This window comes from Temnothorax americanus, unplaced genomic scaffold (assembly GCF_048541705.1).
Source record: "Temnothorax americanus isolate GAGA-0224 unplaced genomic scaffold, ASM4854170v1 Scaffold10, whole genome shotgun sequence".
NCBI classification, from domain to species: Eukaryota; Metazoa; Arthropoda; class Insecta; order Hymenoptera; family Formicidae; genus Temnothorax; species Temnothorax americanus.
In genome coordinates this window covers 164,150-190,268 of record NW_027509231.1, presented here as the reverse complement: position 1 = coordinate 190,268, position 26,119 = coordinate 164,150, and the positions used below count along the sequence as shown (strand labels likewise).

General features: G+C 37.3%; 6 protein-coding genes across 11 annotated transcripts; 3 read left to right on the top strand and 3 right to left on the bottom strand.

The window, feature by feature from the left end:
* Window positions 1-180: 180 nt before the first annotated feature.
* On the bottom strand, window positions 181-3,835 carry Nop5 (nop5 ribonucleoprotein). The gene is made up of 4 exons (XM_077409251.1): window positions 3,660-3,835; window positions 3,422-3,498; window positions 1,419-3,337; window positions 181-1,003 (listed from the first exon to the last, which is right to left on the bottom strand). Exons 1-4 carry the CDS (start codon window positions 3,702-3,704, stop codon window positions 873-875), a joined length of 2,172 nt encoding a protein of 723 aa, XP_077265377.1. The 5' UTR covers window positions 3,705-3,835; the 3' UTR covers window positions 181-872.
* Window positions 3,836-4,258: 423 nt separating this feature from the next.
* Window positions 4,259-10,741, top strand: Nd-b12 (NADH dehydrogenase [ubiquinone] 1 beta subcomplex subunit 3). 5 transcript variants are annotated; one of them, XR_013258221.1, is made up of 4 exons: window positions 4,289-4,474; window positions 4,917-5,253; window positions 6,714-7,126; window positions 7,191-7,429. XR_013258221.1 is itself a non-coding variant. In XM_077414601.1 (3 exons), exons 2-3 carry the CDS (start codon window positions 4,917-4,919, stop codon window positions 6,241-6,243), a joined length of 240 nt encoding a protein of 79 aa, XP_077270727.1. In that variant the 5' UTR covers window positions 4,259-4,474; the 3' UTR covers window positions 6,244-6,394. The 5 variants fall into 5 exon arrangements, 4 of the variants coding, with proteins under 4 accessions (XP_077270727.1, XP_077270736.1, XP_077270717.1 ...); XM_077414601.1 differs by lacking the exons at window positions 6,714-7,126; window positions 7,191-7,429 and adding an exon at window positions 6,196-6,394 and having other exon boundaries at window positions 4,259-4,474; window positions 4,917-5,108; XM_077414610.1 differs by lacking the exons at window positions 6,714-7,126; window positions 7,191-7,429 and adding an exon at window positions 10,709-10,741 and having other exon boundaries at window positions 4,268-4,474; window positions 4,917-5,108.
* Window positions 5,157-10,650, bottom strand: LOC143901900 (meckelin). 2 transcript variants are annotated; one of them, XM_077414537.1, is made up of 13 exons: window positions 10,123-10,650; window positions 9,881-10,048; window positions 9,287-9,588; window positions 8,933-9,127; window positions 8,037-8,288; window positions 7,817-7,971; window positions 7,583-7,751; window positions 7,231-7,515; window positions 6,651-7,106; window positions 6,305-6,573; window positions 6,064-6,244; window positions 5,705-5,915; window positions 5,157-5,618 (listed from the first exon to the last, which is right to left on the bottom strand). In XM_077414537.1, exons 1-13 carry the CDS (start codon window positions 10,406-10,408, stop codon window positions 5,395-5,397), a joined length of 3,153 nt encoding a protein of 1,050 aa, XP_077270663.1. In that variant the 5' UTR covers window positions 10,409-10,650; the 3' UTR covers window positions 5,157-5,394. The 2 variants fall into 2 exon arrangements, with proteins under 2 accessions (XP_077270663.1, XP_077270666.1); XM_077414540.1 differs by having other exon boundaries at window positions 10,110-10,344.
* LOC143901914 (uncharacterized) lies at window positions 10,742-21,493 on the top strand. Its single transcript, XM_077414547.1, has 3 exons — window positions 10,742-10,900; window positions 16,372-16,581; window positions 19,348-21,493. The coding sequence occupies exons 2-3, from the start codon at window positions 16,401-16,403 to the stop codon at window positions 20,058-20,060; spliced, it is 894 nt and encodes a 297-aa protein (XP_077270673.1). The 5' UTR covers window positions 10,742-10,900; window positions 16,372-16,400; the 3' UTR covers window positions 20,061-21,493.
* A 45-nt stretch (window positions 21,494-21,538) lies between these two features.
* LOC143901922 (uncharacterized) lies at window positions 21,539-23,245 on the top strand. The gene is made up of 3 exons (XM_077414557.1): window positions 21,539-21,677; window positions 21,992-22,188; window positions 22,436-23,245. Exons 1-3 carry the CDS (start codon window positions 21,611-21,613, stop codon window positions 22,826-22,828), a joined length of 657 nt encoding a protein of 218 aa, XP_077270683.1. The 5' UTR covers window positions 21,539-21,610; the 3' UTR covers window positions 22,829-23,245.
* A 261-nt stretch (window positions 23,246-23,506) lies between these two features.
* Window positions 23,507-25,969, bottom strand: Fln (flightin). Its single transcript, XM_077414566.1, has 3 exons — window positions 25,629-25,969; window positions 24,552-24,797; window positions 23,507-24,181 (listed from the first exon to the last, which is right to left on the bottom strand). The coding sequence occupies exons 2-3, from the start codon at window positions 24,758-24,760 to the stop codon at window positions 23,932-23,934; spliced, it is 459 nt and encodes a 152-aa protein (XP_077270692.1). The 5' UTR covers window positions 24,761-24,797; window positions 25,629-25,969; the 3' UTR covers window positions 23,507-23,931.
* Between the last annotated feature and the right edge of the window lie 150 nt (window positions 25,970-26,119).

Here is a 26,119-nt window from a genome sequence, read left to right as displayed (position 1 = left end):
AAATATCTCGTTCTTGCAAAGGAGATACATATATACTCTAAGATATTTAACAAGTCAGTTTTGTATCTGTTATTAATTTGATGACAATTACAAGCGAATTCTATCCCATACACATATATGATTATATATATATTTGTACAATATAATTTATAGTTTATATATATATTTTTGAAAAATAAAATCGCGAAAGTGTCTATTAATATATATGTATACAAAACGTAATTATACTTTTAAAGATTCGGCTATTATGTAACTGCCTGCAAATCAGATGAATAAATGTTAGAATAAAATATTTAGTGAATTTTCAAATGTATTCGCATATTATGGATTAAATAAAATAATTCTGTTATAAAAATGTCATGATTTTAACTTTAACATCTTGTATAAAAATTAATGTAAGTGATTTACAATTATATACCTGCAAGTAGAACAAGTAAAAAAGCAGACTAATTTATGTGCCAACTTTAGAATTATAGTTTATGTATATAATAATAGTTTATGTATTTTATAGGTATCTGGGAAAAATCTAGAATTTTCTGAGAAAAAGAATTTTAAAAAATTATATTATGCATTAATGTATTTATGAAAACTATACAATATTTTACATGAATTAATCTATTAATATATAATATCGATGCTCAGGCAAAACCGTCATTTCATTTAAAGATTCTATTCGCAACGTTATCATCGATTTTAATTTATGATTGAAAACGAAAGTTCTGTGAAAAAATACTTTTATAACAAACTCAGATTTTTTTAGCTTACCTACTCGTATAGTTAGTTAAAAATATTCTTATTATCTATATTTATTTATATTTATGTAGAAGTTTAATATAAAAACTTGTATTCATCCTATTTCACCTTGCGCATCCTTAATCAAGCTTTAATTTCTTTTTTTTCTTTTTCTTCTCGCTCGAAACTGGTTTTTCTACTTCTTCAACCGATACTGTAGTTTGTTGCATTTCCTCACTTTCTTTTCCCTTCTTCTTTTTCTTCTTTTGCTCTGCAAATAGAAATTATAAGCTTTTACTCAGGTAGCTATATTATTATTATAAAATTGCACGATTTAACAGAATAAAAATAATTTAGTCATACACATATAACAGTGATAGAATTGTATTAGTTAAAATTTATTTAATTATATAGATTGGAAATTATAGAAATATATTTAAAAAGGATCTTCAGATATATATTTTATAGTCGCAGAAGAGATTTAATTTAAGCTTCTAATGTTCTCTACTAAAAAAAATTATATATTTCAAAATATCTAAAAATTCACATTTTTTGCAATATTGTTTTTAAATTGTTTTCTAGTCGAATTAAGATATCTAGTAGTAAAATATGAAAACTGAGGATCAACCGTTATTCGATCTTTATACCATAAAAACTTTCATATGCATTTTTACTTTTATAATTACCTCCACTCGTTCCTGCTCCAATTGATATATCCATTTCAAACGTTTCCTCAATTTTCACAGATGCCGCCTCCTCAATCAAATCTTTCTTTTTCTTCTTCTTTTTCTTCGATACAAGATCTGAAGAATCCGCTTCAGTTTGCGCTTCTTGCATACCAGAAGACTCCCCCACATCTTCTTTAGGCTCTTTGCTGTGTTTCTTTTTCTTCGATACAAGATCTGAAGAATCCGCTTCAGCTTGCGCTTCTTGCATACCAGAAGACTCCCCCACATCTTCTTTAGGCTCTTTGCTGTGTTTCTTTTTCTTTTTCAATGAAGTATTTAACTCTTCCTCCTTCGTATTTTCTGGTTCCATGCTATGTTTCTTCCTTTTCTTCGATACATTTGACCCTATTTTTACTTGCCCTTCTTCTTGAGCACCAGAAGATTCTGCTGTATCTTCTGTTTTGAATTCTATGCTGTGTTTCTTCTTTTTCTTTGGAATGGCAACTGATTCCGGTTCCACTTGTGCACCAGAAAATTCTCCTTGTTCTTCCTTGGATTCTACATTACGTTTCTTTTTTTTCTTCGACACAGCAGCCGCTTCAGCTTCTTCTTCCTTGACTGCCGTCTGTGGTTCTTGCTTGACTTCCACTTCACTGTTCGCGCTACGTTTCTTTTTCTTCTTCTTACGAATTTCCTCACCCTCCTTTGGTTCCATCTCCACGATTAATGGAGCTGACTTCGAAGCCTGCAGAGTCGAGTCTACAGACGCGGAATATTGCATGGATTCGTTCTTGCTGTGATATTTTTCGAATCTGGACTTCGCTCTGGCGGTGCCACTTACACGACGTATATTCCCTGCCTCAAGATCCCTCAGTTTTGCCTCCAACCTTACTTTGTGCTCCGCGCCAAGCTCGAAGCCTGTGGTATCGCCCAATGCGTCGACCCTCGTCGCCAGAGAGGCTTTCGCTGCCAGCATCCTAGATATCTTGCCCTTATTCTTGTTCGAGGACTGTCCGACAAGTTGCGAGTGATAGATTAAACCGTACTTAGGCGTGTTCCTTTTCGATTTGAGAGCACGGAACAGCGCCTTCTCCGCACCGAGGATCTGTAAAGTAGATGCCGGATGCTTGGCGAGATTGGTCAGAGAGCCGGCCTTGGATATCAGACGTGCGCCGATCAGGTCACCGACCAAAACTGACAGATTTGGCGCTAGCGCCATCATCCTAGTCTTCAGATAATCGTGCAGCTGCGTTCGATATTGATGGAGCTCGATTATTTCGACGCACAGGCATTGCATGTGTTCGGCGTCGTACTCCGAGATCTCTGAGCCCATCGAGGTTTCTGCGGCCTCCTTCACCCTCTCCTCGACTTCCACCGTTAGAATATCCGACAGGTCGCATTTGACGGCGTTCTCCCGCTGACCGACTATCTGCATCGTCTTTATGTACTGAAGATTGTCAGTCACGATCTTGCCCAGCTCGGGGAAGTGCCAGCCATACCATTCGCGCGCCCGCATCATGTAATTGTTGAGCTCCTTGTCCAGATCATCCAGCAAGCACACCGCCTGTATCACCATAGTGTCGACCTTATCGGGCGAGAACTTCAGCTTGTATCTGGAAAGACTGTGAGCCAGACCCAACGCCATGGCTGTCATCTCCTTCTTGGTCACTCCGGTAACCAAACTGTCCATCTGACTTCTGATACATCTCATCAACTCTTGTATCGCCGTGTTGTTTACGCAGGACACTTTTGGCAGCTTGTCCCTGATGGCGAGGCCCAGCCTCGCGTCGGCAACTGCCAGTTGTTCATGGGCCTCACCGATGCAGCTTTTAAGCGTTTTCTTCAGAGACTTGGACAGTTTGCCTTCCACGATCGCCGTAGTAGCGGCTAGGGCCTCGGTGGTGTCTTCAAACTTGTGAAAGTACTTCAACTGAACTCTGCAAAGTAGAAGATACGCGAGAACGCCAAATAAATCGGCAACCGGCAAGATGACCTTTGAAATAAAAAAAAAAACAACTTACAGTCTACTGGCGATTTCGGGATTCTGAAAATCTTGGTAAAGATTCTCCGACTGGGTGAGTTTGTCTTGGTCCAGCAACTACAAGCAAATTGTCATTTAAATCGTTAAAAATATTTTGGTCAGATAATCTTGTCGCACACGCGATACACATGACGGAAAATAAAACGAGGGTAGCACGTGCGCGACCGCTTAGACGGTTAGGTTAAGAGGCTCGGCGTTTCCAACAGATTCGAACTTACCTTGAATATCGCGTAGCCCGCCGGCGTCTCGAACAGCACCAACATGATTGTTGCGTTATCTTCGCGATTTGACGCTCGTGACGATCGGTTTCACACAGTTTTCATACCAAACGCAACGTCCACGGTCCACGCTGACATCCACGCACGCCGGAACGATTAGATCCGGCTTGCTCCTTGCTCCACCTTCGGCTTCGGCGCGCGCCGCGAGTATTATGGAGGATTCGCATCGCATCCGGTGTCCAATCCTCTATCTAGCGCACGCATCGCATTTCGCATTCCAGAATGTAGTCGAATAGGAAACGCTGTTTTCTAGTGATTTTAGCTCTATGGCAGGGTCGCCATCAGAGAGAAACGGAAGCCACGCGAATTATTTGAGGTTATATAAGGAATATAAGGATATCTAAAATAAATATATCTGAAAAAATTATTTCATTTTTTGTCTCGCTTTGTCTCAAAATATTTATCATAAAACTATTATAAGATATTAATCCGAAGATTGTACCTGTTAAATAGCAAAATTTACTTAAAAAACATAAAGAAAACTTTTTTTAAATAAAAATATTTTATTTTAATTGTTATAAAGTAATATTTGTAAAACTTTAATTTTAAAAACAAATTTTACGTAACTAATATTACTTTGTAACTTTTCAATGGGCTTTAAATTGGCTCCATATGTTAATTTTATTGAACACGGCGTAGAAGCGCACATTGTGGTGTTTGTCAGTGTTTATCGTCCTGGGATTTAAAGTCAGTTGTTCCAAAGGAGATAAATTACATAATCTCAATTTGACAAGTAACAGCTACGTTCTTACAGTGTACGTCATAATAAATATTTTTTGATAATAAATTCGTGAAACGTTTTCTACTGTAAACAATAGTTTTAATCTTAGGACCAACGGTCTGGACATATTTCCAATCTTAGGGTCACAGAAATTAACCTCTACTTTAACTAAAACGCGTAATTACAAATGAAATGTAATCATTGAACAACATATTGCTACAAAAATTGTTATTAATACGAAAATCATGTGATTGGGAACAAAATTTATCCTTATTGAATAGCACAACATTATAAAAAGTGTCATAACCAATGTTGGAATTTTTTTATCGACCTACAGTGTTTAGCCCGATTATTATTGAGAGATTGGTAGATAGATAGTAAAGAAATTAATAACCAGTCAGTGATTATTCTTAGATGCATATGTAATACAATGAAAAGAAAAGGATACCTATATACATAATTTATATTTTTCACAGATGGGAGGTCATGACGCGCATCACAATGCTCCGCCATACAAAATACCGAGCCCCGATATTTACAAAGTGGAAAATGTACCAGAATTGAAACGCGTTCAAGAAAAATTGGCCAAGAGAGGACTGAGGGATCCTTGGCTGAGAAATTACGTGTGGCGTTACGACAGAAGCCAGTCATCTTACATGCGCGCCTTAGTAAGTTTAACCAGAGGCTGGCGAATTGGTGTACCAGCGTTCCTGATAACCATAGCCGTTGAACAATATTTTGGGATTGATTATTCTGGTCATGGATCTCATCACGAGGACGACCATCATTAATGGTCGCTATTAATACGAAGAAGTAAGAAGTAGTCTACTAATTAATTAACCTTACAATCTACTGTAAAAGTATCCAAATGAGTTATGAAAATAAATTATAAAAGTAATAATTAATGTATTATTAATATTCGTTTAATTAAGCACAGTTATTTAATCTTCACGGTTACATCAGAAATCTCTTATCCAGTAATGATTTGTTGCAGAGATTTCTCCTAACGTTGCATTTAATGATTATTAAGAATAATTGCGATATAATAACTGTCGCTATACAGGCGAAAATGTAAGAGTTATACAGTGCCAAAAAGAAGGCAAATGCGGTTATCTCGAATGTCGCCAATAGCCATTCGTTTCCGTGAAGCACCACTTTGTTGAAAGAATAATTGTTATCTGCAAAAATAAAATTAGATTCATTGAAACGACGATATTTACATTAATATTTCATCACTAAGAATCTTTGCAATTTTTTGGTGTACCAATATAAAAGACGGATTTGTCCGTGGCATCTACGAAAAAAACGTCCCACAGTTTCTCCAATACGTGTTGCTCCTTAATTATATAATCTTCGTCTTCCGAGCAATGATCCAGGAATTGCGTTAGAAAGAGTTTAATTTTTGACCTAGTTTCAAATAACTGTTTCCAGTTTCTGGAAGGTGTGTCATTTCCTTTTAAAGCGCCTACGCTTTCCTGTGCAAATTTTACAATAATTATTTTCAAAGTGTATGGTACTCTTTCTTTAAAGAAGTGTAGCAATATTAAAAGTTTTCTCTTTTGTCACATGAAGATAAACGAAATATTGTTAACAGTGCTTTTCCATGAACAACTTCGTACATACATTGTTTTTTTGCCTCACGAGCTTGTCGTATAATGATTTGAATGATTGGGTCAATGATAATATAAAAGTCTGGTCGGTTGTACCGGGTACCAGGCCTCTGTGCGCGCACAAATCGTCTTCTTCCTTTTTCAGATCGTTTATCAAGGTAGGAAGATCAGTATCCGCAAATCCATGTACTGATCTGTCAAGAGCAGGATTGTTAATTACATCTTTTACTTCACAAGACACACTTAAAAATTACCTTCCATGGATATAAAAGCCATAATAATTGTGCGCCAAGATGAACACGCTGATGTTCGCGATTGAGCACAAATCTACGAACTTCTGCAATCTGTTTCTAATGTATCTCTCGTAAAACGTAATTCGGACGAACCATTGCACGAGATATACAGATATATACACGAAAGTACAAATTGCATATTGCAATGTGAAATTGTTCTCCGCTTTGGGAGATCTATCCGCGGCGGTCGATTCCGGTATCGCCAGCATCCACGATTCTAAATCGAATATCTAAAACGACAAAAATAATTATTTAAACTACTTCTACCGTGAATGAAATTGAATTTCTTTTTTATGTCGCGACTGACCTGTAAGATACACAGAGTGTAAATTGATTGTAATGCTATATTTATTCTTCTTCTGGTTTGCAGTTTGCACCATTCGTTCGCGATGAAATAAGTTCTCCAAACGCTGATCGGAAAATCGTGCGAGCTGCGCTCGGTTGCCTCCTGCAAAGGCGATCTCGCGATTGAACAGACGGAAGAGAAATTCGGCGTGTATTTTTCAATCGAAGAAGACTTAGACAGTTCACTGGGACTTGTGTTCCTGTTCGTTCTGTGCGATCTCCTCTTTCGCTTGGACGCGATGACGTCCGATGTTATTCTACCCTCGCCCTTTGGAAATCTGTTGGAATACAATTTCCGTAAAGAAGTATGCGGAGAGTCATACTTCGGTTGATCGTGTATCGTCCTCGGTTGTTCCCAGTCTATGAAAAACACGCTCAAACTCCAATGTTGATAGACGAACCCTATCATTTCGGCAATCTAAATGAAAGAAATAAATGGTATAAATTTCATCGAGTTCTATGCGACACATTGGAATCGTTAACATGTCTCTGTTAATTTCAGATAAAACGTTATCGCATCAACACGTTATTGCTTTACTTACTTTAAAGCTAAATGCTACGGTAATATACGTTCGGATTTTTTCTTCGCTATCCTCATCGGGAAGAAGAACATATGGTACAGTTTGGCCTTTATAAAAGATGAACAGATACATGCACGTACTGATGCACACAAACGTAATCGCGTTTCCAATCGCACCCATGGCGTAAATGAGACACCATAATAAAACGACTACGCTGAGATTGCCATTGTGATTACGTTTATAATAGCTCCACGCCTTGACGCTTGAAAATATCACTGCTATTCCCGTAAACACTCCGATAGTTATCTAAAAAATAATATACAGATTTTTAGTATTTGAGAGAAAATTAAAATACCGTCGTATGGATTTTTACCTGAACATTGTAGTCTATATCGTTATCCTTCAGTACAAATACAATTTTGTAATCTATTGTGATATCGGAGTTGTCGAGGAAATCTTGATACGTCAGTTCGTCGTATTCCACGATCAGAATAGGCGCGAAGATTTTGCCGTGATCCTGATGTCCGTTTTGGACGTTTATTCTAAAAGTAGAATTATCGTCGATTATTCGCAAAAGGACTTGCATCGAAAATTACGAGCGACTTACAAAATGGTCAGAGATTTCATATAACGAAGCGCGGAAAGCTCTGACGCTTTCATGAATCCACTGTTCATAAACACCGGTAACGCTTTGAAACCGCTTATATTGTCGACTAGAAAGAACTTTCGCACCAATTGTTGATGCGAGATTTCCTTAATATTCTACAGAATAAAAAAATATATATTATTGTATAAATTTTATCGTTATAATTATTATCGAATTTTACCTGATCTGACGACTTGAAAATTACGGGCAATGCGTATATAAACGATTTATTGTCCTCTCTAAACATTAAATAAGGAGACAGTAATTCTACTTGTGCGTTGAACAATTCAGCAGCAGTGGTTTTACACCTTTTGCTGAAATTTACACCGAATCTCACATTTCTCAGAAGTTGACAGGGCAGGGTCGGTTTGCCGATGGACAAGAATTTGCCGTTCAGTGCGAATCTCGCGATTGTAAAATCGAGGACGGTATTCTGAAAATATACATATTATTTTGTTTTCAATTTTACATTTTAAAGTATCTGCGCATTTATGTAAATTTATCTCTTTTTTTTTCGTGATAAAATAATTAAGTGAGAGAATTCAAGCGAGGGCATCTCAATGAAAAGTAGTAAGAAACAAAATTGCATTTTAATTTCGCGCTTCCCAGGAGATCATAAAATTCAGAAGAGATTAATATATAATCAATTCGAATTTCGAGGCTAACTTCACGGTATTTTAGAGAACGTGATATACATGGAAGTCGAACGAATTGTTTACGGAATAAATATAGAATTTAAAAAATAAAACAAAAATATTATATAAACGAAGATCGTTTAGGCTTTATATATATGTATATAAATGCGAGTTATAAATGTTATAATAAATTATAGAAGACGTTGGAAATTTATATATTTTCTTCTTTGAACTTTATATTTATCCACAAGATTGTGTACAATTATAATAAGAATAATAAATTAAAATAAGTAAAAAATATAGTTAATACAATTAAAACAATGCCAAATATATAAAAACAATAATAATCATAGTTATGCATTTACAGAAACAATAATTCTCTATTATAATAATTCTCTAATTTCTAATATATGTAATTCTACATTGCACATCTATAGCGTACATTGTCTCCTTTTCTGAGGCTGTATCTCTCGGATATCCGAGTGTTGTTCATCATCGTCGCCGTATCTTGTTTATTGTAAAACAACCATACGGGTGCCATAGGTGTATGCATAAAAAGCATACAAGCAATACCGTCGCTATAAAGAGTCAGGGCGCATATGTTCGACAAATGCTCGCACGCCATCCTGTCTTTCCTCTGGAAGCCGTTAATCACGGAGTCTTTATGAGCTATTGGTATTACGTCTTAAATAATGTCATTGTATAATTATCGGCATTATCGCTACCGTTCTTTCGCACGCTTTCGAGTCCAAGTCCAAGTCCAAGTCCAAGATTTTTGCGCGCAAAGATCACGTACCTTGCAGAGGTGCACCGCGATTTGCAGTTCCTTTCTCAGGTAGTAACTGTCGACGTTTCCGCTGCGAAACTTCATCAGATACGTGCTTCTGATGTCCGGCCAGTCGGCGACGTCGTCTTTGTGCAGACAATAATTTCGTAGTCTCACGTGTGTCGCACTCGGGCACACGCAATTAACGTGACCGCTGTGCTCGCGGCCGTCGCACGGCAGGCATTTCGAGCAATCGGGAGAAGGATACGTGCCCTGGATGCACGTTACGCAGAGCACAGCATCCAGCAGTGCACCATTTATATTTCTATCCACTGCGTACGAGAGTAAAAAAATTTATATAATATATTTCATTCGAAAGGGCAAAACGAGACTATTTTTCTCCCGTAAAATCGCATCGCGGTCTTAATTTGTTTTCAGAAATTGAGTTGATCGAAAAGGAATTGCAGAATAGATAGTATTATCAGAAAGAAATAAGAATAGTAGCATTTTGCGAAAAATATATTTCAAGCTTTAAATTTTTCAGCTTCTTTTTTTCTCTGAATACATCCTCGGCAAAATCTTATTAGCTGATGGTTAAGCTAAGAATATTCATTGGGGGATTACGTCTTATTTGGTTCGAAGAGCATTTGCATGTTGCATTGGGACGCAGGAGCGGGACGCAATCCTTTCCATCGGCGGTCACGGTCATGTTGGGACCGCACGCGGCGCAAAGCGGATTGCCGTTCTCGAAACCGATCGCCCCGCTGAACTCGTCGCACTGACATCGCAGACCTGCGAGAAACACACGTAGAATTGGCGAAACAAATCAAATGGCAAATGAATAAAATCAAACCGTGAACCCATACGGTCCGCGGCCGGCACAAGATTCCGGCTGGCGTTGCATCGCGAGCACGACAGGGAGACAGCGTCGAAGTACTCGTCGTATTTGCACATGCTTGGCTCCCAGTATTCGGCCACTTCATTGTTTACGTGAAATGCACTTGCGAGGGTCGTGAAAAAAATTACGATCAACGTCAGGTGATGATCGCGGCCACCTCGGGCGCAATTCATATTTGTTGTGCCGTCTCGGCCTGACGAAGTTGCCATGCCGACGCAGCCGACGATGGATGGCGGGCATCCGGCACTTGGCATACGTACATCGATTTTACCGGGGAATCCAATTTCGCACAATAGTTACAAAAAATAAGTTCCTCTAATAGAGCTTCAAAATTATTTAGACATTATTTATACAAATTTTAAAATATGTTCAAAATGGTCATAACTTAAAAGAACAAAAAAATACATATATATATTATATGTGTGTGTGTGTGTGTGTGTGTGTCATAGTAATGTTTTACTTTACAAATTATTCGCTGTCATTGCTATCGTTGCTATTGTCAGAAACTTATTGTTTCGACCATTAAAAAACGAGATTTTGGCCAACTTTTGTAGGAATTGGAACTGTACTAGGCGACTGTTCCACAACGGTCGCCGTGGAACCACCGGGAGGTAGTTAAGTAGGGATAGAGCGAACGCGAGAAGAGTGGGAAATAATTTGGGCGTCGCGACGACCGTGGGAGTCGCGCCGCTACTTCCGAGGAAACAGCATCCCGGGGGATAACGTCTCGTAACGATCGTTTTTAGGTAAGGGCGACCTGATTTTCGCGCCGCGTTCTCATCTGTTTTTCCACGACAAGGAGATCGGTCGATCGGTTGCGATCGATTCCAATTAACACGGTGTGTAGATCGCCGACGGTGCGCGGGCATCATGGATCCCGTCGCGATGATCCATTCTTGAATTTTTAATATTTTTGTGTTAATCTCGTACCACAATCGTATTACTTTGCACCGGAAATAAGAATCTTTTTATTATAATAATTCTTATAATAATAAGATTCTTATTCCAGACAAATACGTGGAAATCTTTTTTAACACATATCATTATTCTGATTTTTGTCCGAAATGTTTTATCAACCTCAAAAGTTAAAAATAGATAACGCGACAATAAAGAGTCTTTTACACTTATCGTAGATGAAATTAGCTTGAATCTTAAAAATTGATTTGCGATTCAACCCATATTAAAAAGTCAAAGGATATTTTTTACATGATATTTTTTCGTGTTTTGAAAAAAGTTTGGAAATGTACGAGGTCAATATTCACAGTGAGATATCTTGTATATACTCTCGAGTCGAGTTCGAAGAGTTCTCTCTGGGAGAAAGTTTTGCAACGAGATGCTTTGATTAATTACGCACATATATTTTATCGCATTCAATCATGTTGCAACGATACAATATATTATTCGCATTGTGAATGAAATTAACATCGTATGCCATCGTACGCCATTTCCGTTCCTAATCGGTGTTGGCATCGTTAATGCAGTGCTGAAAGACATCGTCTGTCATAATCGAGATTACGAAATAATAATCATGTTATTGCTCCGCGCAATTAAACCGCACTTATTACTCACGTATCTAATACGTATACTAAACGCGCTCTTCTCTGACAGTGCCTATACATGACACTCGCGCGAATGTAATTGAATTAATTATGCTACTTTTACTCATCTTTGCGCATTATTAATGTTATTCATCTTTTAAACATTGAGATACATTTCATTTTGCAATAAAAAATGACTGCTCTATTGTCTAATATTAATTTTTATTCGGGGTAACAACGTAAACGTCTTTATAAACGTACAATTTCAAAACAATATTTTATTTTTTACCTAACGTCGTTCTCAATCTTTTATGATACTAATTTCCAATGATAAAAATATTTTCGCAAAGAAGCGTGCCCATTAATTATTAATTAACGCGATATTGTTCTTCGCGTCCTCGAAATTCGGTACCTAGGCAATGTCGACATATTAATGTTGATACATCGTTTGTGGAAACTTATTTACGGCATGATTTGTTGATTGCTTGAAAATTTATACAACGGCCGAATTTGTAATTCTTTAAATGATAACAAATTTAAACAATTATTGATGTAAAATGTCAAATTATATGGACAGTACGCTCGCTAATCTAATCTAATCGCGTATTCGCGACGCGTTGTTCCTTTTGTATATGTATGATGTTCGTGATGTAATTGAAAGTGTAATTAATTCTTTTAATCAAGATTATTTAATCCAAAAATAACACCACGTAATACGAAATGCGTGCGCATATTAATGCCAGTGTAGCACATAACATTTAAGATATTAAAGATTAAATAAAAAATTAAGCGTTTTCAATTAATTGCTTGCGTTATTACGCGTTGTGCCGTGAAACTGTGATGTCGATTGTGCACGACTGGGATTATTTTGTAATCGATATCGCCGTTTTTAAGTGCCGTGTCGACTAGCTAAATTTGGCGGCCTTACGCAACGATAGAGAACGAACGCGATCTCTGCGAGCACCGTTCTCGCTGGCTAAACATTCAATTTTATATTACTACGAGATTCTTCGTATAGAACGCGTAAAGTTACACGAATCTACGTTTATTCCGAAAATCACGACAACATATATGTTCATCGTAAAAGTGGCACGTCGTAAATGCGATATTGACCGACTTAGAGCGAATCCTTCGTTCGTATATGTGAGATTAGGTTTCACACTAATAATTGTTTAATATTACTGCCGTTTTTGGAATAAAAAATTCGTTTATTATCTAACTTTGCAGACAATTAGCAAATGATGCATAAATCTATTTTTTATAAGCGATATATTTGTTAATATCGTTGCCTTTCAGGTACTGCATTTCGATGAAATAATACAGCAAAAGGCTGTATTAATTAATTAATTAAATGATTTGTTTTTTAGGAAAATATTTTTATATTTTAAAAGATAGTATCAAGAAATGTCAATAACAATAATAATTAAATAAAAATTAAATATTGCCCTGAAATTGTGCCTTCATAAAGAGAAGTTCATATCGCTATGAAATAATAATTGATACATTGCCCGTAGAGAAAGTATTCTATTAAAGGATTCTTTATACGAGATCGTTAAATTTTCATTCATGTGTTAAATGTTTATTTACTGCCAGAGAATCTCGATATACACGGCGGACATCCGATACTCCGCGCCAATTGACATATGAGAGCGCGACGCAATTGCGCGATTTATTTAAGTCCACAGTTCCAACGGAATTTGTTTAATAATTCGAAACGTGGATCTAGCGAGGATCTGCTGAGTCAGAATCTAAAACAGTTGGCATTATATCCATCTTAACTCATTACGTGCTTGTGTGTAACACGTTGTGGGTTTAACTTGTCGCTGATTTATTTCGCTACTGACTTAATCCTGTTTACTTCACTTTTTATATAAAAATGCATTTAGTGTATGTATTTTTTATCGTTATATATTGTTTATCTTTTAACAAATCTGAATTTAAAAAGACCACGATAATTGTGAAATACAGGATTTTATTACGATAAAAAATAAGTTTATTTTAAATTTCTAAACATTTGAATATCTCAGTTATTACTTATCGATTAAATTACCAAATTGACACGTAGGTAACAATGTAGATTTAAAAGCTGTATGAATTAATAAACAATAATATATACAAGTATCCCAAGTCCTAACTTAAAAAATCAAAAAAATTATTAAAATATTTCTAGAAAATTATTAAATCTAAAATATTTATATTATTCAACGTATTTTGAACAAAATAAACTTAATAATTATATTAATTCCATTTGGATACGTATAAGAATTAAACGCTTTTTGCATACGTCGCTTACGCGATTTTTTTGAATGAATTGAGACGTACGAGAGCAGCGGCTATACATCGCGCATAGTAATAAGATGCGATGAATGTGTCAAAACAAAGGATTGGGTAATGAGCCGATTCGCTCTAAATCATATAGCTACTTTCCTAACGGATGCGCGCCAGACGTGTACTTGCCAATTAAGTCGAGCGGACAATCTAATTGAAAGAAGTCAGCTATCGTTTCTCGCGTTTTGGCACTTGCGATTCGACGAGAACGCGTGTTTTTCACTGAAAGGATGTGCTAAACGTCATTTATTCCGAGTTTATTCCGCTGTATATTTCTAGCTGTGAATTTATTTCCAAGGCGTTGCGCGATTTCAGCGTGACCACTTATTTTGACTTTTATCATTGAACATATTTGTGTCGATGATCCATATAGTCGAGCCAGGAAAAATGCACCTCGTTTATCGTCCGTGTAATAGACGAACGAAATCGTTGGCTTCCAAGAAGAACGTTACTTAACTGTCAAAACAATTCCATCATCGCTTGACGCGTTTTGTCCATCGCTCTTTGTCGTGTTACGATGCAAATGTTGAAATTGAATAAGCGTTGAGAGAGAAAACCGTCACAAAATGCCAGAATTTGGAACTGACGATAAAATAATTTTTATTTTCAAAAATTACGTTAAACTAAATTTTATGTTAAAGTAAAACTGTTTAAAATGCGTAAAATGCTGATAAACGCAATAATTTTTTCTAAATCAAATCTATCTGTCGCAAAACCAGATGATATTGATAGAATCGATGAAGAAAGGAAGCCTCGGTAATTTAATAGTCGACTAAAATAAATAGGTCGATGTACAGCGCTCATTAGTCTACATGCGCGATAACGTACCTGCTACTGTCTCTTGTCTCGGTCGCAGCCTCTCGATTTAAAAATAATTTCGAAACAAAAGACGTAGGCGGGTCGACGGACATTAATCTTCAATCCGAGGCTGAAGATAACTTGCGACACAAGGACGTTATTGAAAGCGACAAGAGAGATTTGAATCATTACTCAATAAACGTCAACGTTGTGTTGTGACCGTTATGACTGTTATTTCTATGGATATGTTGGCGAACAACTTGCACGAATAATAATCCTTCATAAGCAATCTTAATTGAAATTTACATCACTTATAGGTACAAAAATAAACGCTTTATAGGTGCAAAAATGAGCAAAGAATGGAATCCTATAATAAAAAGGCTTGAAAATTTTTAACAAAAATTTTAATAACGTGGCTTTATTTTAGGTAAATGTGTATCATGGGTATAAGAAAAATTTTTAAAACTTATTAATCCAACTTATTAATTCAACAATGATATATACACCGATAGAAATTTGTGATTGAGGAAATTAATCCATCGCGAGCGGTATACGCCACTTCGAGTGTCCTAACTTCTTTTAGAGGCCGAAAACGTGATAATTAAACCGCGTCTGCGATTTCAAGCACGTACACATATGTAGAAATCGGCCCTGAAGAAAGGGAGTGGGCGCTCGGAGATTCGCGCCTCGCGTCCAGGGGGATTGCGGCCCGGGCCTCGTGCGCGCCGCGCGCCGTGCCAGTTCAGTTCACGGGCACCAAATTAGATGCGGGTTATTTTTGACCAGCGTACAACCGCTCGCTCCAGTTTGCCGACGATGACGAACTAAATCGTCAGTGAGAAAAAGAGAGAGAGAGAGAGAGAGAGAATCCGCCAGACTTCTGTTACTTAGCGCAGTATAGAGCGCGTCTCTTGGAAGCCACGTGGAGAAGAGAGGCCGCGGGGATCACCACGTGTCGTACGCGCGTGTTTGGCGAAATGATTTTCAGCATTATTAGCTCTCCCATGTGGGTGGTATACATAACCGAAACGTTCGCTCATATATCCGAATTAGAGCTGCTGTATTTAATAACAATGCCACGCATGATACCAATGTTTTAATATTGCTAATATAGTTGATAGTATATAATAATTTTAACACCAGACCTACCAAAGCAATCAAATTATTAATTTGTACGTTTTAAAAAATTACTCAAATTTGCAACGATGCATTTTCCTATAATAGAGATTGTAATATGTAAATAATTAAATTAAATTAGTTTACACGCACTTTTCTTCTTTATCCCTTTTTTCAGAAATATGTTTAATTAATTGTTAATAATACATATTTAATTGTTGATAGTTTTTGTATTAAGATCAGAACTTAGGATATCTGTTTATGAATCTATATAGTTACGTGCTAATTTGATAATTTATTTAACACTATCAGAGTTTCTTTTATCGAACGAAGTTCGAATCGTTTTGAAAGGGCATATTGTATTTCTCATCTCAAAGAAAATCTCAATCTTCCGATTCTCGCGGAAGATCGCAGTGCAGAATGTGTCTGATTTGCAGATAACAGGGAGAGACAGCCGAATCTCGAGATGTCGAGGCCAATCCTTAGCAGGCCGCGCACGTTCATCTACGGTAGCAACTACGACAAGGGCGAGTCCTATTACAAGCCCATGGTCGACCACCTAGACCGGAAGTACAGCGCGCGGCCGTTGTTCCCGGAGCCGAGAAACTCACTAGCCGACGAGATCGCGGCGCGCCGTAGCGACATCGGTAACCTCAGTCGTTTTCCAAAGTGGTTTTGAAGCAGTGTTGTAAAAAGACTTCCCAGACCCTCCTCGAGAGATTGTCCGACGGCCGGGCTCGCTGAATAGATTCGTTGTGCAAATGAAAAATACTTGAGAGAAACTCTTGTTTCCTCCCACCCCACCCTCTCCCTCTCGTCCAACTCCACCCTTTATTTCCAACTCTCACGACTCGCATGATCTGCCTCGAGGCGAGGCACTGTTAATTATTCATTCGATTCGGCATCGCGATTCTCGATCGATTACGTGACCATCAGAGGGGGATCGCGATGCGGAGCTCGAGATTGGGATGTGAACGGAAAAATCGTTGTCCAGGATTTGTTAAATACTTATTTGTGTTAACGAAGGAGTGATACGGAAAGTGTGTATACGCATCAGAGAAATAGTACCCGTAGTAAAATATTTACTTTAGATTAGGATTCTTACTAAAGATTTAACATGTAACGTATATATTTAGTCGATAATACATTTAATAACGAATCTAAAATAAATCGAGCATTATTTGAGAATTAATCTACCTTGTGTGAAGAAACTTATAATTGGATTTAGAAAAATTGTACGAAGAAGAAACGCAGCAAGAGATTCAACGAACGAATATTAGTTTGGCTATCTCGTCGGTCTCTTGATATTACTAAAGTTAAAGCTTGCGGTCCTGGGTACGTAGCGAGAGTGAGGCCCTCACATTCTAACGGTTTGATCGAATGTTGATGTCATCCTTTTGCGTGCATCGATCTTTATTGTCTTGCCTGCCGTCTGTGTAGTTAGTCTCTGGATTATGTCTTTCCTATTTGATGTATCATCTTGCTGAATAAACGTTTGTGGTCTCCTAAGTACACGTTGACTTTGCGCGGGGAGCCTTGGTGTGATCACTGTACGTAATGTTGCGCTTGCTGCGACGATCATCGACGAGGATCGACGGATCGCAACGCGCCAGCTTCTCGAGGGGCTCCTCATTTCGACATTGCGCGAAACTCTGCCTTCGTTGATTCCCGGATTATCCACACGCATGCACATTCACATGTATCATTCACGCCTCACATCGACACATATGACACACGGCGAGGCGATTTATGAAAGGTGTTGCGTGTCCCCTTGAATAATGCGTCCGCAATAAAGCTGACAGCGATCGCCCGGTTGATGACGAGTAGATTTACGCGGCCGCATAAAAATAGAAGAACAGAGAAAATATCAAAAGGTGAAAATATACCGCATCAATAAATTGTTGATCGCGACGAGGATGAATAAAAATAGTAGAGCGTCTGGAGCCTACGGGAAATCCCAGAAACGAATACGCCATGATTTCGCTGTCCAAGAAAATTTAATTTAATTTTATCTTCTTTGATTTGTGTGTGTGACATTACTTTCTGTAGCGAAAATCGGTTCGCGATTGCTGTAATATTTAGGAGTTACGTATTAAGTATATAGGTACTTCTTTTTTTCTTCTTAATCAAGAACATTACAAAGAGGGGAAAAATCCTTCTTGCATTGAAAAATGACATTATATAGAGACAATAAGATAGAAATATGTGCACTCGATAATCCTGATTAAAATGTAAATCCATTAAATCTTTTCTCGACGAAAAAGAAGAAATGATTACGCGTTACCGGTTTTTGCTGCATAATTATCTGGGACACCCTGTACGTTCCTGGCATCGCGGATAGTGCGAAACGCGGAGGATGAGGACGAACGTTGTGCTTGGCGTTACGTGCGACTGCTAGTTTATTAGCCTAGTCGAGCGCACTGATGGGATTTTGTAGATGTGCCAGGCTGTTAATGTGATGCGTATCCGAATTTATTTTTGATCAAACGACACTAAAAATATGTGCAACCCGTTGTGTAAAGCTTACTCAGCCGATGTTGAGTCGTTGTAAGTGAAACACGAAATGTAACCGACGAGGCCGATCGTGGTTTCTTAAAACTGTAATTTCAATGTAATTTTTATTTTACGCGTTGCATAATATTTTAACGTTATTAAATTAAGAAGATAATATTATTTCATAAAATTAATTTATTTATAATCTATAACAGAATATTTACATTTCTTTCTTCAATATTTTTGCATATTTTTTAAAAAAATATTTCAAATAATTATAAATCTCAATGTGCTAATTTTTATTATGATTTATACGCTGCTGTTGCATCTAACATCAATTTATATTTTTGTTAGGGATTTATAGATTAAATTATAACCAGTGTCGAAAATGGAGTTAATTTTGCTTAAGATTATATCAATTTATACTTCGATATCTATCAGCGCATAATGTGAAACATGATGTTTTAAATAAAAACGTCTTAAACGAAATTTTGTTTTCTCTGAATTCTCCCTTATCTCATTACTGGTTATAATTTATACTTAAAATGTAGTTGAAATAATTCAAATTTCATAATGTTTCTTTTATAATATTTATAATGTTTAAATTTAAATGTTTATATATTAAGTATGTATATATATTAATACCGACGGTGAAAAACGTCTCGATGAAGTATATTTTAAATAATTTAATTGCTAAATTAATTGAATTGCGAGCTTGCGAGATTTTCCATCTTTTCTTCTTATCCATCCGCTACCATCTCTTGTAATAAGAGCCTTAATTTTTCTTTCATCCAAAATCGTTGATTTTGCAAATTCGATCGTTCGGCGCCGTTTCTCAATGACATGCCTTATCATATAACCCATCATCTCCTATATCCTTCGCACAAATCAACTCTCTTTTCTGATATCGGTTTTTGCAGGCACACGCGACCTCTCCGGTCCCCGCACTGGCTCCCTCGGTCGCGATCTTGACCTCGACCTCGACCCTCGTATCCGAGCCTCCCAACCACCACCCTTCACCGACCCTCTGCTAGCTCTCGACGACGAGGACACCGTCTTCGACAGCCGTGGGCAACGCATATCGGCGCGTCGCAGGCTGGGCGAAGAGTTTGCGGACGAGGTATCAGCGACGACGCGCCGTTTACGTGCTCGAGTGGCAGCGATGGGTCTCGAGGACGAGTTTGAATCCGCGAACGTCGCGGGCCAGGCCAGAAGGACCGCGGACCTCCTGGAGAACGCGGTGACTGCCAGGAAGAGCGCCAAAACGGCGATCGAAGATGTCGAAAGCAGCTTCAATAAAAGACGCTCGAAGCTCTTCGACGAGCTCGAGCGCGCCGACGAGAACAAGCCGGCGTTTGCCAGGTGGTCCAAGCTGATCAACGAGGACGAAGACTTAGCGCAGACCAGCGCCGCTGCCAGCCGGGCTATACAGACGAAGGCGCGTCTCCACGATCTCGAGTCAGAGATGGAGCAGCTCGCCGAAAAGCAAGCCAGAAGGGAACGCAGGGCAGCAGCCCTTAGAGCGATGGTCAACGAGACTGCCGCCGCGTCCGATGTTGACATCGCTCAACAATCGGCCATCAACAAGAAGGTGCGCATCGCCGAACGCACGGAGAAGCACGTCAGCTTCTAGAGAATCTTGCGATTTACTTTAATTATTCAACAACAGTGTTTTACAGCCGTTAAACATATTATACACTTTGGATTATTTTTAGCAATTAGAGAGACATCGTTAATCTTCGTATATCACAGCTGTCGCAGAAAGAACACCTCCTATTAGTCATTAAACGTGTCGATTTTATCTTGAAAAATATTATTCAAATGATTTTATATACTTAAATTCTATTTTTTTTAAATAATTAAGTTAAACAAAGTTGTGTTAAATAAATCTGCTTCTGACAAGATTGTTATTACAGATTTAAGTTGCAGCCTTTTGATAATTTTGGAAAATTATTTTGTCATCATATAAGATCAATATTGTAGTAATTTTTATTTAATTTTTACTTTTTTTACTATCTTTCTTCTCAATTAGGGTCTAATATAGAGATTGTAAATCGCTGTAAGACACTGTTGTATTTGAATACGAGTACATAGAATATTTTCGATGCGCCGTTACGCGGCGATTGCCATTTTTACGGCGGTCGCATAATTATATTCATATTATTATATCGTTGTTGATCTGTTCGCGAAATGAACGTACGACGATTCCATTAACTTTTATAGTGCGTTATAGACATGAATTATCGATAAATTTTACTAATAATAAATTGTTAATAAATTTTATCGATAATATCCAATATTGACACTTACGCTCACGATATTGCGCGTACGTTTGTTACGCGTAATCTTGTAATTATAAATGTATTAATATATACGTTGATGCGAGACGTTTCTCTCAAAAATACGTTTAATCCCTCATAGCTTGAAAACGATAATAATTATATATTATATATATATATATATATATATATATATATATGTATATATATATATATATATATATAAATATATATATATATAAAAGTGATAAAATAATACTATTTAAATCCAACGTGCGTTTTGGATTAGGTTTCCGTATAAACTGCTTCTGATTATAAGTAAATTTTACAAATTCTATTTATATTTAGACCATTTTCTTGCAAATTATTTAATGTCCTGAGAGAGAAATTTGATAAATAATTTAATTAACACAATAAAGCCTGGATTGCTCAAGATTTAACGTATTTTCGGACGATATTTCTCGCACAATTTTTCGCTTTTTTGCTCCTCAAGTGCGACCAAGGGAGCTTAAATGTTACTTGTTCCTAACAAATACGTTACGTTTTAATATTTAAAATCATTTTCATGTTAAAACTTGTTACCACCAGCACGATATTATAAAGAGACGCAATACCGCATTTTGTCAAATCCGTCTCGAAACATTGCCCCTTTCGGAAAACTATTCTCCGCCATTCGGGGACAAACTCTGTAATGTGCAAACTCTTAAACACACGGCGAAACTTTCAAATTTACCATAAATGTATATTTCTTCTTTCTTATTCAGGAATAAATCTTGTCTGAAAACTCTTTTCCGAGAGCAAGTCAAATTCCACATGTGTGCACCACGTATCTCTCCATTACATTTCCCTTTATTCGTTATATGTGTGTACTTCTTATTTCACCATCTACATTTCATGTATTTAGATGTTTTCCCTTTCATTTTCCGCATGCACAAGATTACGCCCTAGCTGCGTTGAGACTCTAGCTGCAGGTAAGAATTCATTTCATAAAGTTAGTATAGAACCGATAAATATTTCCATATTCGATTGAATTTCTATATTAGTAAAATTCTTGCCAACCATAACGACGTGTTTTAGATTAAAATAAACTTATCTAAATTATTCTTTAAAAACAGTTTTCATTAAAAATTGTTATAATAAATAATTGTAACGAATCATTTTTTAAACTCTTTTAATTATTATGAATTTTTTTCAACTCAAGAAGTTGCATTGTACAACACACACACACACAGCTAGAGAATGGAATTAATAATATAATATCTTAGCAATTCCACTAACATTTTAGGTTCTCGCAACCTGTCGGGAAATCGCGACGATTTCTACGACGAGTTAGACTTTTTGGTCGACGGACGTGGTAGACCTATTCAGGAGAATCCTTATGAAGACGATTTCGTAATCACTCATCGACGTTTCAAGGAACGTGCAGCTGCCGCATTCGAAGAGGATATGGCGGAATTGAGACGCAAACGGCGAGATATGCAGGTTGATTTAAACGAAAGAACAAGCCGATAATTTAATATTAAAAATCAAATTAGATTAAATACAAAAATAAGCTATCGATAAAACATATAAAAAACTAGCTTATCATAATTTAAAACATCATCACAAATCATAATTAAGTTATATGGATGCACGTAACTCGAACAACCAACAAAATCTTCATATCGTGTTTGTTCTGTAAATTTTTTAATATTTTTTTGTCGTGTCTGACGAACTTACTTCCTTGCAGGATCGCATCTTCGACGTGATTGATCTGAACGCCGAGATAGAGAAGGCCAAGAGTACACTGGAGGCCGCCGGTATCGCGTTCCAGCGACACGCGACCAAGTTCAACAATCAGGACGACGATGAGCAGACGATGTCGCTGACGCAGAAACTCGACGGAACGCGCAAGATCGCGAATGTTGAGCTAGAGAAACCGAAGCCCAAAACCTTCCTGATGAAGTGGCCCAAGATGCCGGTCGGCGAGCCGGAAGCAGCTCAGCCCGTTGCTCAGGCAGGAAGACAGCGCAGGATCAACTCACTGATCGATACCAGCGAAATCGGTGATCCGCTGGAGGCTGTCGCGATGCAGCCGATGAAACGGAGGTTTTTGAAGAGAAAGAAAAGCGTTTCATTTTAAGAATCAAATATTCTTTTCTATTCTATGTTAACGGTGTGCAAAATCTATCAATACTTCAGTCAAAAATTCTTATAATTTGGAGAACTTCTTTTTAATTCTGCAACATTAGATCTGTGTAATTAATGCTTAAATTAAAATTTTGTCTATTCAAATCTAGATCATTTGAAATAGAACGAAAAATATGCTTTTACTATCCATTTGCATTTGAAGATTAATTCCTGAAGATAATCCTTTATTTTTAATCATTTTTCATTTAAAAATTACTCGTGCTTTTATGTAGAAAAAAATCTACTTCAAATTAGTTAAAAAAAATCTGCTTTTAAAATATTTTCTGATAAGTCTAAAATATTCAGTATTTCATCAACTGGTATCACCTGCACCAAAAATATTTTTAATAATTAAGTTCTTACTATATTTTATCTAATCATTGAAATTTAATTGTTAATTACATTTATTTATTTAGTTGATCACGAGATACCGTTCTTTTATTTCTTGAAATATTTTTCGCAAGCAGATTGTTCCTATCTACTATGTACTTTAATAAAGAAATATTATAGTTTGTTCGTATTTATAATAAATATTAAGTATCAAATAAAATTAAATAAATCTTACTACTTCTTCCCTAGAAAAATTAAATTAAATTACTAATTACTTAATAAATTATTAAATATTGGTTACAAAAGAAAATATGTGTACGATAATACAAGATTGACTCAAAAAGTTTCTGACGTTTAAGAGTGAAGATATATTCTACAATGCCAATTTTTTTTTAACGATACACCACATGTCAAAGAAGAGTGTACAAATATACATCATTTTAGCTACAATAGGCAGACGTTGCGTTATCGATTTTGTCAGTATCATCAAACACATTTGAATTGCAATCCTATTTATATTACTAGCTTATACAAAACATCTAATAAAAATTGTCAAGTCGTAAAAAGACGAAACAACAGAGATAATTAGATTAGAAAGATGTTACGCTGAAAAATAAATATTGATAAAAACCTACACGTGAGAGATTGCATACGCGTGAGTGGATATATGAGATTTTAGTTGTCTTTGATGATTGCCTTTTAACAGCTTTTAACAGAGCGGGAGATTCACAGGATCTTCTGATATTTCAAACTATAGTAGGCACGAGTATGGTAGCTATAATGCCTGGATGTCTGGATGCGTTTCATATTGGTAAGGTACTTCATGTCGGCCGATCGCTTGAAGCTTTTATCTATATTCTTTTCATCGTAGGTTCTCAAAGCCCTTTCCGCCCATTCCTGAGCTCTAGGTGGCTCGCGGTATATACCCTTCTGCCTCGAATCAAGATAGTCGATCACGTCGTCGTAATAGTTCTTCCTATCAGATAAAAAAGACGTTACCGAGATTGAATATTGAGAAATAATTTCGAGATTATAATTTTCGATCGCCATCGAATCCAATATTTTCTACAATTAAATATAAATAATGTTAATTTCAACTCTTATTAAAATTCATCGTGTAATTATAACTCTTTGGTATACATAAAAGCATTGAAATATTTTTCTTCTCTCACGTAATATTTGAAACGAAAAAATTGTTTAAACTCGAGCTCGACTTAAACCACGCTGTTTCATCGAGCAGCAAAAAATTCCCTGAAATTCCGTGAAAGATTGCATTGTTTCTGATCTGATTTTAACTTCGTTTGTATTAACTTGTGTTTTTCAATCGCATTAATCACGCAACTTACCTATAATCGTAAAGATACGCATAATTGAGGAACAGTGGTCGAACCCAATGATGGTTGTAATGCGGTGGTTCGAGCTTCAATAATTTCAGAACCGGTCTGTCAGTGGTAGCTGCCTCGGCTGGCGCACCTTCCCCCGCACCCTCGGCGACCGCTTCCGCAGCCGGTTCCTCAATGTCCCACGGTGAAGGTTCGTCATCCGCCCACGACATATTGTAATTTTGTTATATATTCACTTTGATATTGAGCCTGCAAATAATTATATCGCGTTAAATACAAGTGTCATATAAATCCGTCATTCTTAAGATCGTCACAACGAACGTGGCTTGATAAATAATTAGAAATTATTCCTTCGTTAATATCTATTCCTTTGTGTGATATCTGTTCCGTTTTTTATCTCCAAGATCTATTCGTTTTTCATGACGCTTCTATTCCAGTTTTCCCGCTTGTTTTCCGAAACCGTGAGAAGAGTTTGATCGAAACGTTAGGTTCGGTTAATTTAATTCTCGATTTATTTAGCCGATTGATATATATGTATACATTGTACGAAGAAACAGGTCATCGAAGACACAACACAAACCGTTTGGCTGAGGTATCAATCGGTATTCGTGGCGAAACTAAATGCCATACCGAGCTCCAAGCATTCAAACGTCTTGGCCAACACGCTAAGTTTATACATATAAAATACCCCTTTTTAATTAGATGTCGTTCATCGTCAACAAACCGGATAATGCAAAATAATCACGATTCGCAAAGTAATATGACAGCGTCGTTTTTACGCATATCCTGACGAGACCACGACTTCTTCTCTAGAACGCAGATATACCTACGATGAAATATGAATGTAAAGATAAAAAATATCTCGCGTTCAAAACAGATGAAATAAAAACCTAAGAATGCGGTGAATTTCACTACACGGACAATTTTGATAAAAGCACAAACGACGAAAGACAATATCTCTCGATTTCACTGTCAAAACCACGGTCTGGTCAAAACTATCGTTCGCTGTCTCTTCCCCGCCGACGACGACGGCGACGACGCGGCCAGGGATTCTCCGAGGGCGCGATGTGTAGCGTATACCTGCGGCTGCAGCTTCTGCTTTCACACTCGCGCGTACTGCGAAAAAATGACCGGCCCTTCTGCGCGCCGCGGGCTCGCCTCGCCACTTCCCGTGGACCTTGTGTTGGGTTTCGCTTTTATTTCAGCAACATCTTCCACACCCCGTTCGTCCCTTTGAAGGTGCCGCTCCTCTGTCTCGGTGAGGAGGGGACGATTTGGCACGCGATCGGCCACAATTATTGGCGTTGCGAGTTGCCGCTGCGAGTTGCGACGACTCCTCTCTTCCTCGCCCCTCGTGTGTATACGCACACGCACGTGCGTCGGCGATTAGCTTGCGATTAAACGCGCGCCTCGACACTTGTCCTCGTGCCATTTCACGAGCACGCTTATTAACATTGAAAGAGCAAAGATGACTAGACGACACCTTTGGCCGGGGGAACGGAAACGCCGCGACGGTCATCGAAATCGATAATTTGCGCCGAAATAAACTTGATGTCATAAAATACATTTGC

Bases quoted from the DNA above. Each gene is read 5' to 3' on its own strand.
- LOC143901914 (XM_077414547.1), top strand. From the start codon at position 16,401: ATGTCGAGGCCAATCCTTAGCAGGCCGCGCACGTTCATCTACGGTAGC. The intron at 16,582-19,347 runs GTAACCTCAGTC...CGGTTTTTGCAG, and splicing joins GGCGCGCCGTAGCGACATCG to GCACACGCGACCTCTCCGGT.
- LOC143901900 (XM_077414537.1), bottom strand. From the start codon at position 10,408: ATGCCAAGTGCCGGATGCCCGCCATCCATCGTCGGCTGCGTCGGCATG. The intron at 9,589-9,880 runs GTAATCCCCCAA...TCTCGTACGCAG, and splicing joins CTCTTCGAACCAAATAAGAC to TGGATAGAAATATAAATGGT. The intron at 6,574-6,650 runs GTCAGTCGCGAC...TTGTCGTTTTAG, and splicing joins ACACTCTGTGTATCTTACAG to ATATTCGATTTAGAATCGTG.
- Fln (XM_077414566.1), bottom strand. From the start codon at position 24,760: ATGTCGTGGGCGGATGACGAACCTTCACCGTGGGACATTGAGGAACCG. The intron at 24,182-24,551 runs GTAAGTTGCGTG...TTTATCTGATAG, and splicing joins GCGTATCTTTACGATTATAG to GAAGAACTATTACGACGACG.
- Nd-b12 (XM_077414578.1), top strand. From the start codon at position 4,917: ATGGGAGGTCATGACGCGCATCACAATGCTCCGCCATACAAAATACCG.
- Nop5 (XM_077409251.1), bottom strand. From the start codon at position 3,704: ATGTTGGTGCTGTTCGAGACGCCGGCGGGCTACGCGATATTCAAG. The intron at 3,499-3,659 runs GTAAGTTCGAAT...ATTTGCTTGTAG, and splicing joins CGGGCTACGCGATATTCAAG to TTGCTGGACCAAGACAAACT. The intron at 3,338-3,421 runs GTAAGTTGTTTT...TCTACTTTGCAG, and splicing joins CCCGAAATCGCCAGTAGACT to AGTTCAGTTGAAGTACTTTC.
- LOC143901922 (XM_077414557.1), top strand. From the start codon at position 21,611: ATGTTTTCCCTTTCATTTTCCGCATGCACAAGATTACGCCCTAGCTGC. The intron at 21,678-21,991 runs GTAAGAATTCAT...CTAACATTTTAG, and splicing joins CGTTGAGACTCTAGCTGCAG to GTTCTCGCAACCTGTCGGGA. The intron at 22,189-22,435 runs GTTGATTTAAAC...ACTTCCTTGCAG, and splicing joins GCAAACGGCGAGATATGCAG to GATCGCATCTTCGACGTGAT.